The sequence below is a fragment of the Protopterus annectens genome, chromosome 10.part0 (genome assembly GCF_019279795.1).
Source record: "Protopterus annectens isolate FY-2018-M chromosome 10.part0, PAN1.0, whole genome shotgun sequence".
Taxonomy (NCBI): domain Eukaryota; kingdom Metazoa; phylum Chordata; order Ceratodontiformes; family Protopteridae; genus Protopterus; species Protopterus annectens.
The window spans coordinates 828,380,985-828,396,424 of NC_056744.1; the positions used below are offsets into that span (position 1 = coordinate 828,380,985).

General features: G+C 45.1%; 1 protein-coding gene across 1 annotated transcript in view; it reads left to right on the forward strand.

Annotated features, from left to right (window-relative positions):
• The window catches only part of PKN2 (protein kinase N2), a 2,214,272-nt gene that overhangs the window by 1,276,790 nt on the left and 922,042 nt on the right, over positions 1–15,440 (forward strand). The window contains exon 12 of the mRNA XM_044085632.1: positions 13,858–13,981. Within this exon, the coding sequence (XP_043941567.1) occupies positions 13,858–13,981 (124 nt within the window). The remainder of the gene's footprint in view (positions 1–13,857; positions 13,982–15,440) is intronic.

The window sequence follows — 15,440 nt, forward strand, 5'->3', positions numbered from 1 at the left end:
GGCATCCACCGACGCCATCTTCTTCAGTCTTTCAAATGTATTCCTTTTTATAACGTGATATAAATTGGACTAGCATTACTCTTGCCTTCCCAAACCTTTCATACTGAATCAGTTGCAACTGCATCCTTTTGTCAGCACAAAAAGACAGTGTCAGTGGCACAACCATTAGCACACGCATCTTTGCTTCAGAAGGCTGAGGATTCTATTCTTACACTAGGTAGGTGACTTGTTAACACTCCAGTACAGCATAAGGGAAGTGCTGCAGTCCTGAGAATGTCATTCTGTGGATGAGACCTTAAACCAAAATCCCATCTGCCTGAGTTAGTACTAGCTCAGTTAGATGTAAAAGATTCCACAGCACCTATTGAAAAAAGTAGGGTAAGCTTCCCCGATACTCTGTTAAAGGCTTATGCCGAGGCGCTGGAGAAGAGAAGTCTGTTAGGAAAATAAATCCATTGGATTTACTGGCTGAGTCGTTTTTTGGATTAAGCTTCCCCGATACCCTGGCCAAATTTCCTATACACTTATCAAGATTTTTCTTGAAGAGTGCTAATGAGGAACTTTGCTTGACATAGATGGGTAGCTTGTTACAGAGTATGGGAAGTCTCTGGGATAGGAATCTATCTCTCCTGCATGTCCTGCTTATTGTGGTGACAAGGTTTAGGTCCCTAGAGCGTATAGCTCGGAGACATTTGGATTTCTTTAGGTGTAGCATGTCCAACAGCTCTGGGTTTGACATGGCTTTATATGTTAGGCAAAGATCACCTTGGAGTAGGCGATAGGCTACGGACTAAAGCTGGAGTTTTTTGAGACGATCAGTGTAGGGCATCTGTTTGAGGCTGGTAATCCTCTTTGTGGGGTACTTCTGTGGCCTTTCCAGCTGCTCAGATGTCTTGTGAGGTACATTCCAAAAGTGGTGTTGTACGCTATAATGGGTCTAATGAGTGCTGAGTAGAGGGGAACAATGAACTTTTTTTTCCTAGATGAGAACCCTTTTGTGATGAGGTGTGCCACATAGAAGGATTTCCTGGCTACTGTGGCGATGTAATTATCAAAGGAGAGACTACTGTCCACCTGGGTCCCCAGGTCTCTTATCACACATTCGGCATTAAGTAGACTGCCGCCTCTGTGGTAGTTCATGGGTACAGAGTTTTTACCAAAGGGGATGACAATGCACTTTTTGGCATTGAGCTTGAGGTTATGGCTCTTACAGCAGGCATCTGGTCTCAGTGAGGCCCTTCTATTGGATGCCCACATCATTTGGGGACTCAACTGTGGCTCCTAGTTTGCAGTCATCTGCGAACGTCGTTAGCCAAAGGCCTTCTGTGTTAGCCTGTACTTCAGGGAAGTAGATACCAAGCAGGAGAGGTCCCAGGACTGAGCCCTGTGGTACTCCACTTGACACTGATTTGAAGTCAGATTTGGAGTCTGCATCTTTTACAGTGTGGGTTCTGTCAGTGAGCCAATTGGCAACCCATCTTGTGACGTAGGGATTAATACCTAGTTTAGTGAGTTTAGCTATAATTCCAGAATGGAAAATTTTGTCGAAAGCCTTGGCGAGGTCAAGATAGGCTGTGTGAACCACCTTACCCTCGTCTACAGTTTTGGTGACTGCTCAAAGAAGTCGATCAGGTTCAGGAGGCATGATCTGCCTTTCACAAACACGAACTGGGTAGGGTCCAAAGTTTGGAGGTTACCAACGTCTTTGTTTATGAATTCCAAGATGATACGTTTCATGGCCTTACAGACCAGGCTCATCAGGCTAATAGGGCGATAGTTCCCGGGATCAATGGTGGCTCCCCCTTTGTGGAGTGGGATAACTGTTGCTGTGCGCCATTCAGTGGGCACAAAGCCTGATGTGAGACTATGATTGAACATGGTGCTTAAGTGGGGAGCCAGTTTGTTCTGAAGTTCGTGTAAAACACAGCCCGAGATGTTATCCAGTCCCATGGATGCTGTGTTTTGGCTTTAGAGAGTGCAGCTTTTACCTACGTAGTTGTGACTATAGGGACTCTGCATTCTTCCTGTATAGATATGGGCCCTTTAGGGGGTGAGAGGAGGGTAGCGTTAGCACTGAACCTATCTGCCAGGACGTTGGCAATATCAGTTGGTTCTGTAATTTTCATGCCGTTATGCTGTAACTCAGAGCAGATCTGGGGGTTGCCATTGAGATTCTTGACATAGCTATAGAATGCTTTGTGGTTGTCCCTAGAATCAGTGGCGATTTCGTAGCTAGCTTTGGAAGATCTAAGGTCCAGCAAATCCATCCTTCCCTTCTTTTTCCGACATACTAACCAGTATCAAATTCTTTGCTATTGCCTTATCTGCTTTTAAGGTGGGCTGCTGCTCCACACGTTACATATGTGGTAGTAGACTCCAGCACTTTCTCTTGAATTTCATTGGCCTTCATTTTAATGGTAGCATATTGTTCTTGGAAAGAATCTGTCCTCAACTTCAGCCTTTTTGAGATGCAGTGCATCTCCAGCATTCCATCCATCCTCAAACCCTTTACCCCACTTTGACAATGACAGTTATCTGGAGCCAAGGTTTACACCGCTGGGTGGCTAGCTCCGCCACTGTAATTCATCTGTACCACACACTCGCCCACACACATTCAAACCTAGGGACAATTTAGTGTGTTCATTCTACCTGCTGCTTGTCTGTGGAATGTGGGAGGAAACCAGAGAAACCCGTAGGAAACCCAAGCCAACACAGGGTGGACATGTAGACTCTGAACAGAAGGCACCTCAGCTGAGAATCAAACCAGGGAATCTCTTGCTTTGAAGTGACAACGCTAACCGCTTTATCACTGCGCCACCCCATAATCCCATTAATTACTAGTCTTTGTTTACGCCTTCCAACACACTTCTCACTTCCATAATTTTCAGGAAAGTCAATCCTGTTTGAAACAGCACCCGTCACTCAAATCATTAACAGTGATTTCTTCTAAACTAGCAGTTTCTACATTTCTTCAATTCCTTCTGCCTTCATTTGATATGCACTGCTTATGTTGCAGTTTTATCAAATTTACCTCAAATGACAAAACTTTTAAACTTAGAGAGTTTAATATATTTAGTGACATGAAGAGAGAAACATCCATATGAAGCACTGTGATACTTCACTAGGGAGATGGACTGTGTTTTAATTTTGGGCATCGGGAGGATTCCCATAACAGGAAATCAAAGCTCTTTCCATCTAATGCCAGCTGATACAGTGCATGCCATCATGTCTCATGTCTTACCTCATTAAACCAATACACAGGCAGATCTTCCATTGAGAATCCTCCTTTTTTGGTTCAAGTAACATTTTCCGTCAAACAGTGTGTTCAGTAAAACACTTCCCATGACATAGTATACTGTATACATGAACTTTCATGTCATCAGAGTCCACCTGTCTGTTGCACACACAGTTCACTTACATTCCTTTCTTTCCCAGGTGAAGTTTTGTATTTGCAGGTCTAACAAATTCAGTTTGTGCATATCTGTCTATTAATCATAAGCCAAGTTCAGCACCAACACTGCCTTTAGTGTCTCATAAATTGGACCGTGTTAGCAGCTATAGAAGTTCATTGTTTCAGACCTGATATTTGTAGACACTTTCAGTTGAAGCTATTAGCATTACTAGTAATGGAAGATTGTGGCCTTCAATTCTTAGACTTTTCACAAGGGAAATTGATCTGTGGTTCAGTGCACAGCCCTAGTTATGGATCGGAGCATTGCAAGAAGGACAGATGCTCAGAGGTCAAATCAGGGTCTAGACTTCTGTCAGACAAGGTTGGTGTTGAGCTGGCCCCTGGTATGTGTAGGTGCTAATCACATTCTTGGCTGGAGATGGCAAACCAGTCCTTCACTTTGGTTGAAGTCAAGGAAATTGGGGAGGTATAGCTTTGGCTGTAGCTATGGGAAAATGACATCCCAGGTTGCCAGCACCACCAAGTATCCTTGACTAGCTTGGGCTCAAGCTCACACTGTCCTCCATTTCATTAGAAGACAACTAGAGTAGAGGAACTGTGCATGTTCTTCGTGTTTCACTGTTGCATTCATCACACTTGGGTTATCTGCCTGCAGGTAGCCCTCAGTCGGCCCGAATACCAGAATATTGGGATTTCTGTGTTGGATGCTGTCGCCTCTTCCATGACGTCAGGTCATCAGGGGTATAAAACATGCAGCCGATGCCATTACATCAGCTTTTCTTGCCGAGCAGGAGCCCGAAGCAGAAGCAGCTCGCAAGTGCCAGTTGGCCACTACCTGAAATTTTCGCTGTTCAAGTTTCAAACCTTAAGTCTTCTAAAGCTAAGTTCCCCGTCTGGGATCCTTTTTTCTTGCTCTAACCGATGTCAGAAAAAGTTAACAATTGTCTGGGCTGTGGAAAGCAAATACCTCACAGAGATTTTTATTCTTACTGCGTCACCTGTTTGGGCCCAGACCACGATGTTCCTCACTGTCGGTTTTGTGCCTTTTTTAATGCCCGAACTATTCATTGTCGGGCTATCTTTGTTGCTAAATTCTTTCGCTCTTGTTCTCCGTATTCCAAAATGGCTTCGATAAGTCATCCAACTACCGATCTTCCGAAAAAATGTAAGGGTAAAGACAGAGACAGACCGCATAGGTCCAAAACTGCCGACGACGCTTCCGTTATGCTAGTTGCCAGTCTGCCGGTACTCAAGTGAGGCACCTTCGCAGCCCCTGATACCTGCTTCTACAGATTCGCAGACCTCTGCTGAGACCCATTCGGAGTTCGGTATGCCACGAGATGCTTCTTCGACTATGGAACCTGCGGATGTCTCTACCTTGGAAGGGGCCGGAGCTGCTGTGCAGGCACCAGCTTCTGAGGGTGTATTCCAACCCTTCTGATGTTCGTATTAAAGGGACTACTTTGTTTCTGACTAAAGCTACCGAGTTTCTCAGGCCCAGAGTTTGCACTATGTCTAGAAAACTGACAACCAAACCGCATGCTCAAGCTCCCATGCCACAGAAACAAAAGCTTAGAATGGCTGAAGACCTTGTTACTTTAATTAGGGGAAGCCAGCCTTCCCCCTGTAGAAGGTAAAGAATTGATTTTCCTTCTGATTCTACAGACCATGAGTCCGATGACTCTGATCCCTCTGATTACCAGGACGTACCCTTATCTACATATGAGGGTTCAGATGCAGAGGATTCCATTCCCTCTGCCTCCCCTCCAGAGGACTTTTTGTGAAACCTTGCATACCTTAAGAGAGCATTTCTGCTGGGAATGCCAGGACTACCCACAGTCCAAAAGGAGACTCAGAGAATTTTTAGACTTGCTTCACCACAGGCCTCTAACTATACCCCCTGTCCTGGATATTGTAGATGATGTCTTCATGGAATCCAGTCTTACTCCTGATACTTCACCACCAGCTCCTAGAAAGCCTGACAGGTACTACAGAGTACCTGACTCTCACAAATTTCTCTTTAAGAATCCCACTGCGGATCCAGAGACCGTTTCACAGGGACCTAAAGGTATTAAGGCTACTACAGCCAAAAACCCTACCCCTTCGGATGAGGATTCTAGAGCTTTAGACAGGTGGGGTAAGAAGGTATGTTCCTCTGCAACTCTTGCCATCAGGGCTTTAAATTGCCAGTTTCACATGTTGAAGTACCAGCAGCATATTATGGAACTAATTAAACAAAAAATGTTGTTGCTTCCAGATTGTACAGAAAATAAAGATTTACAAGAATTAATGCATTCTGCAAACCAAGTTGGTAAACATACTTTGCAGTGTGGTTTTGATGCTTTAGAAGCATCTTGCAGGGCTGCTGTCACTGGGTCTGTACTGAGAAGGCAAGCTTGGCTGAAGGAACAAATCTTGCCAGACCATGTCAAAGCAAAATTACTAGATGCTCCATTAAACCAGGAACGTTTGTTTGGCACAAAAGCAGAAGTAGTTCTTAAAAAGATGGAGGAAAAAGCTAAATCTATGCAAACTGTTAAAGATTTCTTACAGGTACAGCCACCTAGATTCAGTAGGCATTGGCCTTCTAAAAACTGGTCCTTTCCATTCCCTCCCAGGCATTCTCAGTCCAAACCCAAGGGCAGCAGACCACCAAGACTATAGTCTCAGGGTATGCAGAGATCTAAACAATGGAGTGCTCCCACCTCAAAAACAGGAAGTGGTAAGCCACCCCTTATGGTAAAAGTTCACAATGACTTGTCTTATCATCCTTCCCAGCCAGGCCCAATTACTTGTTCCCCTAGGAGGAAAACTTGCCTTGCATGCAAAAAACTGGATGTCCATTACCCAGGACTGATGGGTCCTAAACATCGTATCCCAGGGATACAGATTCTACTTCCACTCACAGCCAACCCCAAGCGGGTTGCCTTCCTCCAAATCAGTGGGCAGAGGTTCAAAAGCAAGTACTTTCTCTTCTCAGTATCAGGGCTATTCAACCTGTTCCAGTAGAGCAAAGGGGACAGGGTTTCTACTTCAGACTGTTCCTGGCGCCCAGAAAAGAGAGCTCTTGGCACCCTATCCTGGATCTGTCCATTCTCAACACCTTTCTGGTGGTCCCAAAATTCAAAATGCTTACAGTACAACAGTTTGTTCCTATGCTAACCAAGGACTCCTGGCTAGTCACCCTAGACTTAAAAGAAACTTATCTGCACATCCCCATAAGGAAATCTTGCAGGAAATATCTACGTTTCAGGGCAGGCTGTTTGCACTATCAGTTCTCTGCACTTCCCTTTGGCTTATCTACTACGCCCAGGGTATTCACAAAGTGCCTGGCTCCAACCATTGCATACTGCAGGTAGAGAAATATTCAAATTTACCCATACTTGGACGATTGCCTGATTCAGGCGGACAGTCCGGAATTGCTTCTTCAGCACTTGGCATTTGTAAAGAGACTTCTAACTTCTCTGGGTTACACCATCAGTGAAAAGAAATCGCATCTGGTGCCCAGCCAAAAGATTGTATTCCTGGGAGCAAGCTTGAACACAACTTCCCAGATGGCATTCCTCACTCCAGAAAAGCAGGTTTCTTTGACAAACTGTTTGAAACTAATGGCCACCAAAACCCAGCTATCTGCAAGAAAAATACTGCAAGCCCTAGGGTGCATGGCCTCATGCATTCTACTTATTCCATATGCAAGACTGCATATGAGGAAACTCCAATGATACTTAAAAAGTCTCTGGTGTTAACATTCTCAGGACCCGGAAACACTGATTACTATCATTCCTTGTTTAAGGGCAGAGTTCCTTTGCTGGGCAGAGGCTTGCGAACACAACAAGGGACGTCCTTTCACTCAACCCCTCGCCACCAAAACCCTGACAACAGATGCATCAGACTATGCATGAGGGGCTCACATGGCAGGCAAATGCATTCAAGGCAAATGGAGCCCAGGACAAATTCACCTGCATATCAATCAAAAAGAAATGTTAGCTGTACAGAATGCTCTGATAGCCTTCAAATACCTTATCCTTCCACGACAACTCTTGATAAAGACAGACAACAGCACAGTTATGTGGTACATAAACAAGCAGGGGGGAACTCATTCCTACCCACTATGCCATGGCCCTGTGGAACACAGCCTTGAGCAACCAAGTGCACCTGCAAGCTCAATTCCTGCCAGGCAAACAAAATTCACTGGCAGACGACTTAAGCAGAAATCTACTGGAACCCAACTCATTCAAACTTCTAACCCACAGGTGGGGGACACCAGAGGTGGACATCTTTGCCTCACTCCAAAACCATCAATTGAGCAAATTTTGCACCAGAAATCCTCACAGCCAAGCATGGAAAGTGGATGCCCTATCCTTTACATGGGAAAACCTCTCAATTTATGCCTTTCCCCCTCTGCCCCTCCTCTCAAAAGTTCTACTCAAGATCAAACAGGACAAACCAAGGACAATCCTTATTGCACTAGACTGGCCACACCAGCACTGGTACCCTCTCCTACACAGTCTGACAGCAGTGCCACCTTAGCATCTACATCAGACCCCCTCCCTGCTGTCCCAGCAGGAGGGACAGATTTTTCATCCTCAGCTGCAAACCCTGAACCTTGTAGCCTGGCTTATTCCCCGAATACTCCACCAGCAACCCTCAGCAAACAGGTGCTGGATGTCATCCTTGAGGCCAGAAGGCCTAGTACTAGGAAATCCTATTCAGAAAAGTGGAAATGATACTGTTCTTTGAGCCAGTCTCAAGGAAAGGATACAGTTATGCCCACCTTACCTCAAATCCTAGATTACCTAGCAGAGCTGCTCCACAAAGGCCTATCCTTCTCATCAATTAAGATTCATGCCTCTGCCGTCTCAGCCCATTTACAACACTGAGCCACCTCTCTTTTCTTACCCTCAGATCAAACAGTTCCTGAGAGGAGCTAACAATTTAAGACCCCCAAGGGGAGCTCCCACCCCTGCCTGAGACCTTAACTTTGTACTAAAGAAGCTCATGCTTCCCCCTTTTGGACCTGCTTCTACAGCAGAGTTAAAATTCCTCTCTTGAAAAACAGCCTTACTTGTAGCCATCACTTCAGCAAGACGAATATTTGAGTTACAGGCACTAATGGCTGTGGAACCCTTCACTATTTTCCATGCTGATAGGGTTTCCCTCAGGATGAACCCATCATTTATGCCCAAGGTGGTATCCAGTGTGGCTTTAAACCAATACATCCATTTACCAACCTTTTTCCCTAATCCTCAAAATAAAGGGGAAAGGATCCTGCACTCCTTGGACGTGCACAGGCAGCTCAGGTTCTGCCTTAACAGAGCTAAGCTTTCAGAAAATCTGACCAGCTGCTAGTCAGCTTTGCTACAGGGGCAGAGGGCAAGGCCATTTCCAAGCAAACCATTTCCAAATGGATAGCACACTGTATCAATTTCTGCTACAAACACCATGGAAAACCTACCCCTCAGGGGATCAGAACTCATTTCACTAGGGCTATCTCAACCTCTACAGCATTTCTCAGGGGAGTCCCTACCAGGGACATCCTGGAAGCTACAACCTGGAGTTCTGTACACACCTTCACCAAGCATTACCATTTTACCTGTCTTTTCTAAATCCAATACTGGATTTGCCACAGCAGTCTTACAAGGCCTACTAGCCAGTTCTAATACTTCTTGACTGCCTCTACCCTTCCTCAGCTTTGGGAATCAACCCAAGTGTGATGACTGCAACAGTGAAACACGAAGAACATATTGTATGCACTTACCATAAGTGTAGATGTTCGAGTGTAAGTCCTGGTTACCCTCCCCTCAGCCCCCTGACTGTCCTATGCTTTCTACCTATCTTCTGTTTGGCCATATCTTATGGCAATGGTCTTTACTTTTTACTGGAGGTGTTGCACACCATATAATTGCTTCCTGTTTTGGGGGCTGCTGACATCTGGGGCAAAAAAAACTGATGTAATGGTATCGGCTGACGTCATGGAAGAGGTGACAGCATCCAAAGCAGAAATCCCCAATACTCTGGTATTCGGGCCGACTGAGGCTACCTGCAGGCAGATAACCTAAGTGTGATGACTGCAACAGTGAATACACTCGAACATCTGCATTTATTCTTAAGTGTACACAACTGTACTTCCTGGTTGCCACTTTAAGAAATGTGTCCTGGGGCACCAGCACCACCCAGCTGCATTTAACCAGCTGAAGCTCACTGGCACCTAGACATATTCCAGGAAGCTGCTTTTTGAGTTACCCTGTCTCTGATCTTACAACTCTGTCCAGAAGACTTCTCTCTTCCAGTTTCTCCAAGCCAGGATAGGTCCTGGTTAACGTGGATCCATTGAATTGTTTTGCACCTCACATCTTTCTGTCTGGTTGACAGACTGATGTCCATGTTGGAGTGAATGACTTGAGACGTACCTCCCTGGACTACATGAAAAGAGACATGAAAAAGCTCTCGGATCATGTGGCCCTGGCAGGTATGGCCCTAGCCCTGAGTAGCATCCTGCCTTCGCCCAGAATGATACCACAATATAAGGACAAAACGATTGACTTAAACAATTGGCTAAGCTTCTGGTGTCATTCAAAGGGGATCCAATATCTGTCTGCTTGGGACGACATGATCGACAGACCACGATGCTTTGCCAGAAATGGTCTGCACCTGTTGCCCCTGGGTTTCAGGTTACTGGCTAAGGCTCTTGCCACCCCATTGTGCCTTTTTTAGGCAAAGTTCAAAGGACAAAACCACCACCGTAACCGGTACAAACATGCAAAATCTGAAGGTAATGCTACTCAGTGCTAGAAGTCTAAACCTCAAAATGCACTCTCTCAAGGCACTCCTAAAAATGGAGAACATCGTTATCTGTGCAGTAACTGAGACCTGGTTCTAGGCTCCAGAGAGCACCCCTGCAATACCAGGTTACAACTCTTACCACACTTTTCGGCCATCAAACCAGGATCAAAACACTAAAGGTGGAGGAGTGTTCATATTCACACCACCAGGCTAGTTGCCCAACACAATGCATCGAAAATTCTCCAGGTGCAACTAACACTAGGTAAGACTGCAATCCAAATTGTAGCTTGCTACATATCCCCCACCATGCCCCAAGATTGTCACTACACCTTTCTAAAGATTCTGGAAAATGTTAAGATACAACCAAACACCCTAATACTGGGTGACTTCAGCTACCCTGCCATTAACTGCGAAAACTACTCGTGTACCAACACCTTTGCCCAGCTGTTCTTGGGATTCATAAATTCCAACGCCCTGGATCAACTAATCCATTGTCCCACCAGGGGCTCCAGTATCATAGACCTGGTCATTACCAACATGGGAAATCGATGCTCCACACCTATGGTCACCCCCTCGTTGGTCAGGTCAAGACCATAAGCTAATCACCCTTAACAGCCCCCCCCCCCCCGTAAGGAAACCTCCATAAAATACTTCTCCAAAGCCAACTTCATGCTACTCAAGTCAGAAGTGACAAACTTCTTGACACCCATGCAGACGGGAACTGAAAGTTCAACTGCTGAGTCCTACACTAAGGCACTGTACGAGCACATCCACTCATGCATGAATCGTGCCATCCCAAATAGAACCAAGATGCTCTCCTCCAAAAAAATTAAGCCAATCTGGTGGTCCTCTGCCGTAAACAAACTTTACAACAAAAGGAAGAAACTGTTGTAGAAAAGAGGAAAATCCCAGGATGCAAAAAACTCTCTTACCAGCCTCAGTAAGAAGCTGAGATCCCTCATAAAATCCTCCAATGCTAGTTATGAAAATAAAATTGCCAAAGATTCCAAAGACAACCACAAGGCATTCTATAACTATGTCAAGAATCTAAATGGCAATGCTCAGAGCTACAACAGAATGGCATTAAATATACTGATCCCAAGGGTATTGCCAATATCCTGGCAGATCGATTCAGTGCCAAACTCACCCTCCTCTCACCCCCTAAATGGCCCATCTCAATACTGGAAGATTGACAAATTCCAGTAATAACAGCCACACAGATAAAAAACGCACTCTCCAAAGCTAAGAGTACAGCATCCATGGGACCAGATGACATCCCGGGCTGTGTACTACATGAATTACAAAATGACCTGGCACCTCACCTAAGTGTCATGTTTAATCATAGCCTCACCTCAGGCTTCGTGCCCACTAAGTGGCGCACAGCTACAGTTATCCCACTCCACAAGGGGGATCCACCTTGGATCCTGGGAACTACCACCCCATCAGTCTGACGAGCCTGATCTGCAAGGCCATGGAACGTATTATCATGGAACTTACAAAACAAAGATATTGGCAACCTTCAAACACTGGACCCCACCCAGTTTGGGTTCGTGAAGAGCCGATCTTGTCTCCTGAACCTGATTGACTTATTTGAATCAGTCTCCAGAGCCGTGCACGAGGGTAAGACGGTATACACAGCCTATGTGTACCTCGCCAAGGCCTTTGACACCATCCCCTACTCTGGAATCATAGATAAAACTTACTAAGCTGGGCATTAATCCCTACATCACTCGATGGGTTGCCAACTGGCTTACTGACAGAACCCACACTGTAAAAGTTGCTGACTCCAAATCCAGCTCCAGACAAGTGACAAGTGGAGTACCTCAGGGTTCAGTCCTGAGACCACTCTTGTTTGGCATCTACTTCTCTGAAGTACAGACCAATACTGAGGGACTCTGGCTAACAGAGTTCGCAGATGACTGCAAACTGGGAGCCATTATTGAATCTCCAAATGATGTGGATACTGTACAAAAGGGCCTTACAGAAACAGATGCTTGGTGCCAGAGCCATGGGCTCAAGCTCAATACCAAGAAATGTAGTTATCCCCTTTGGGGAAAAAACATGTACCCATGAATTACCGCATAGGTGGCAGTTCACTAAACACCGAAAGTGTGATAAGAGACTTAGGGACATAGGTGGACAGTGGTCTCACCTTCGATAACCACATCGCCACAACAGTCGAGAAATCCTTCTATGTGGCACACCTCATCACTAAGGGCTTTTCATCCAGAAAAAAGGAGGTCATTGTCCCACTGTACTCATCCCTCATTAGACCCATTGTAGAATACAACGCCCCATTTGGTATGTAAATCTCAAGACACCTGCAACAGCTAGAAAGGCCACAGAAATACCTCACTAAAAGAAGCACAGGCTTAAAGCTAGATGCCCTATGCTGACCGCCTTAAAAAACTCCAGCTATATTCTGTCGCATATCGTCTACTCAAAGGCGATCTCTGCTTAGCATACAAGGCCATGTCAAACCCAGAGCTGTTGGACATGCTACTCTTAAAGAAATCCCAGTCCCTCAGAGCCACACGCTCCAGGGATCTAAACCTTGTCATCACAATAAACAAAACATGCTGGAGGGATAGGTTCCTGACCCAGGGACTCCCCAGACTCTGGAATTGACTGCCCATACATGTCAAGCAGAGTGCCTCTTTGGCCCTCTTCAAAAGGAACCTTGACGATGGGGGAAAGGAAATTCATCCCGGAGATCACATCAGTCGCCCTGCTAGACAGGGGTCTAGGGGAGTAAATAGTGTGGGAAGAAATAGCCAGGGAATTGTTATGGCTAGGCTTGTAGTCTAGGGCCGATAGCCTAGTACCAACCTATGGGATGGAAACTTGAGTCAAAAGGAATGAGAATGCATTCTTACAAATACAGTTTGAAGCCAGTGCTATGGTCATCATAGACTTCTGTCCAGTATGAGCCATTTTCAACTGCTGCAGAATTTTGTTGTTTGTTCCCTTTTACCCAATTCCGGTGAGCATTAGTTCCACGCTTGCCTTAATGAGGTACTCTGCATAAGTTCACACATGCAGGTAGTGAATGATATGATTCTGGCTCTTACTTGGACCCCTTTGTGGTATCAAAGGAACAAGAGGTTGATTCCTGTAAGAGGAATATTAGATGTGAATGCTGTGAAGAGTTCTTTAGACTTATGAAAAGTAGCTTGAACTCTCCTTGATCCCAACTCAGCTTCTGTTCGAACACCTTGTGGAATTTCTGTGGAAGTAGCTAGGGTGGCCTGCCCTGAGTCATAACCCCACTCATTTTTCCTGTCTTTTGTGTACTCCTCAATGTGTGCATTGTGGTTGAACCATTGGGGCTCTCTGCCCCTTCCTGGCTGAACAGGTCACATTTTGATGCACTCCATAAGGACATACATGAACTTCCAAGCAAGTGAGCTGGAAAGTTTCAGCATCATGTCAGATTGAGAACACCTGAAGAGGAAGTCCCAAAGTTATGCACTAATGAGGACCCTCTTACAGATGAGGTGATCTGGTGAGTATTTCGTTTTTTTTGTTTTTTGTTTTTTTTTTTTGCAAGTATCCAGCTTGTTGTTATACTTGTTAAGTTAGTGTGTTAACCATTTTACAGCCTGGCATAAGTTCTTCAGTTATTTTTTATGGTGTTTTTCTTTTGGTACATTTTGTTGCAGTGAGTCACCAGTAGCAAAATTAGAATTTGATACTGAACCTGCACCCACACCTCCCAGAGCATCTTCCATTGGAGAAATAAATCATTCAGCGGACGAGATGAAGATTACAGATCAGCAGATTCAGGTAGGATTTGAAAAGCTTCCCTGGATATTACAGCAGACAGTATTCTTGTTTTGTATGACAATGAAAAATCGTGCCTTTTAGTTTTGACACACAGTGTTTTATACTTTTAATTGTAATACAATTGCATGTTTATAATAAAATTCATATCCAGGTTATGTGTTCGCTAAAACCATCTATTTGCATTTTAATAACTTTAGTACTGTTGTTGTGGACTTTGGTATGTATATTATTGTAGCAGGGGCTATATCAGAGGCAGAAATCTAGTGGATGTTCTTCATCTCACATTGCTGCAGTCCTTACTTATGGGTAGTCCGCTGTCCTCGGTTGGCCCGAATACCAAAGTATTAGGCTGACGTCGGTCATGGGCGCCTAGATCTGACATCAGAGCGTCAGGGTATAAAGGCGCATGACCGACGTCATATCCCCAGTCTTTTTTGCCGCATGGTCCGATGCAGAAGCAGCGTTGCAAGTGCCGTTCGGCGTTCTGAAATTTTTCGTTTTCGGAGTTTCAGACCGATACCAAGTTGGGCTAAGTACCCGTTGGGAATATTTTTTTTTTCTTCTTGCCTCAGTTACTTACCGGATGTCAGAAAAAGTAAATAATTGTATTTCTTGTGGGAAACAGATACCGCATAGGGATTACCACTCGCTTTGTATTCCTTGTTTGGGACCGGAGCACGACGTAGTCGGGTGTCGATTTTGTGCTAGGTTTAATAAGCGCACTATAAAACGGAGGTTAGATTGCGCTAGGTTAGTCTTTGGCAAGAGGTGTAATTATAATATGCCGTCGGATGTTCCGACGCCTGCTTCTACTAAGAAGCGCAAAGACAAATCTTTAAAACCTAGGCAGGATGATTCGTCCGTTTCGGACGCCGGACCTTTAGAAGCTACAGCTGAACAGGTGGATCCGGTTGAAGTTTCTGTTGAGTCCCAGGGGGAAACTTTGATTTTACAGGATGTGGCCTCTCAGGAGGCAGGTCAGGCTGAAGGGGCCTCTCAGGTTACTATTCTCCCTTCTATGCCTAAGGTGGTTAGGCCTTCTGCTACTGTTTCTAAGGCTCCTTCTAAGAGCAGGTCTGTCTTGCCTTCCTCTGGTGTCAGTTCTGGTTCTTCAGGGTCTGTGCCTAAAAAACACATGCTTAAAATGGCAGAGGATTTGATTACTTTAATTAGAGGTTCTATGCCCCCTCCTGATAAGAGGCCCAGGATGGAGCCAGAGTTGGAAAGTTTGGAGCAGGCCTCAGATGATTCAGAGTCTTCTGCTGAAGACATTCAAGATTTCCCTCCTTATTCTGATTCTGATGCAGAGGATTCCACTCCTTCTGCTTCTCCTCCAGAGGATTTTTCATTTTCAGAAACTCTGCATTCCATGAGGGAGCATTTTAAGTGGGAGGGGCAGGATTACTCTGATTCACGGAAGAGACTTAGGGAGTTCTTGTTTTTACCACAGCATAGACCC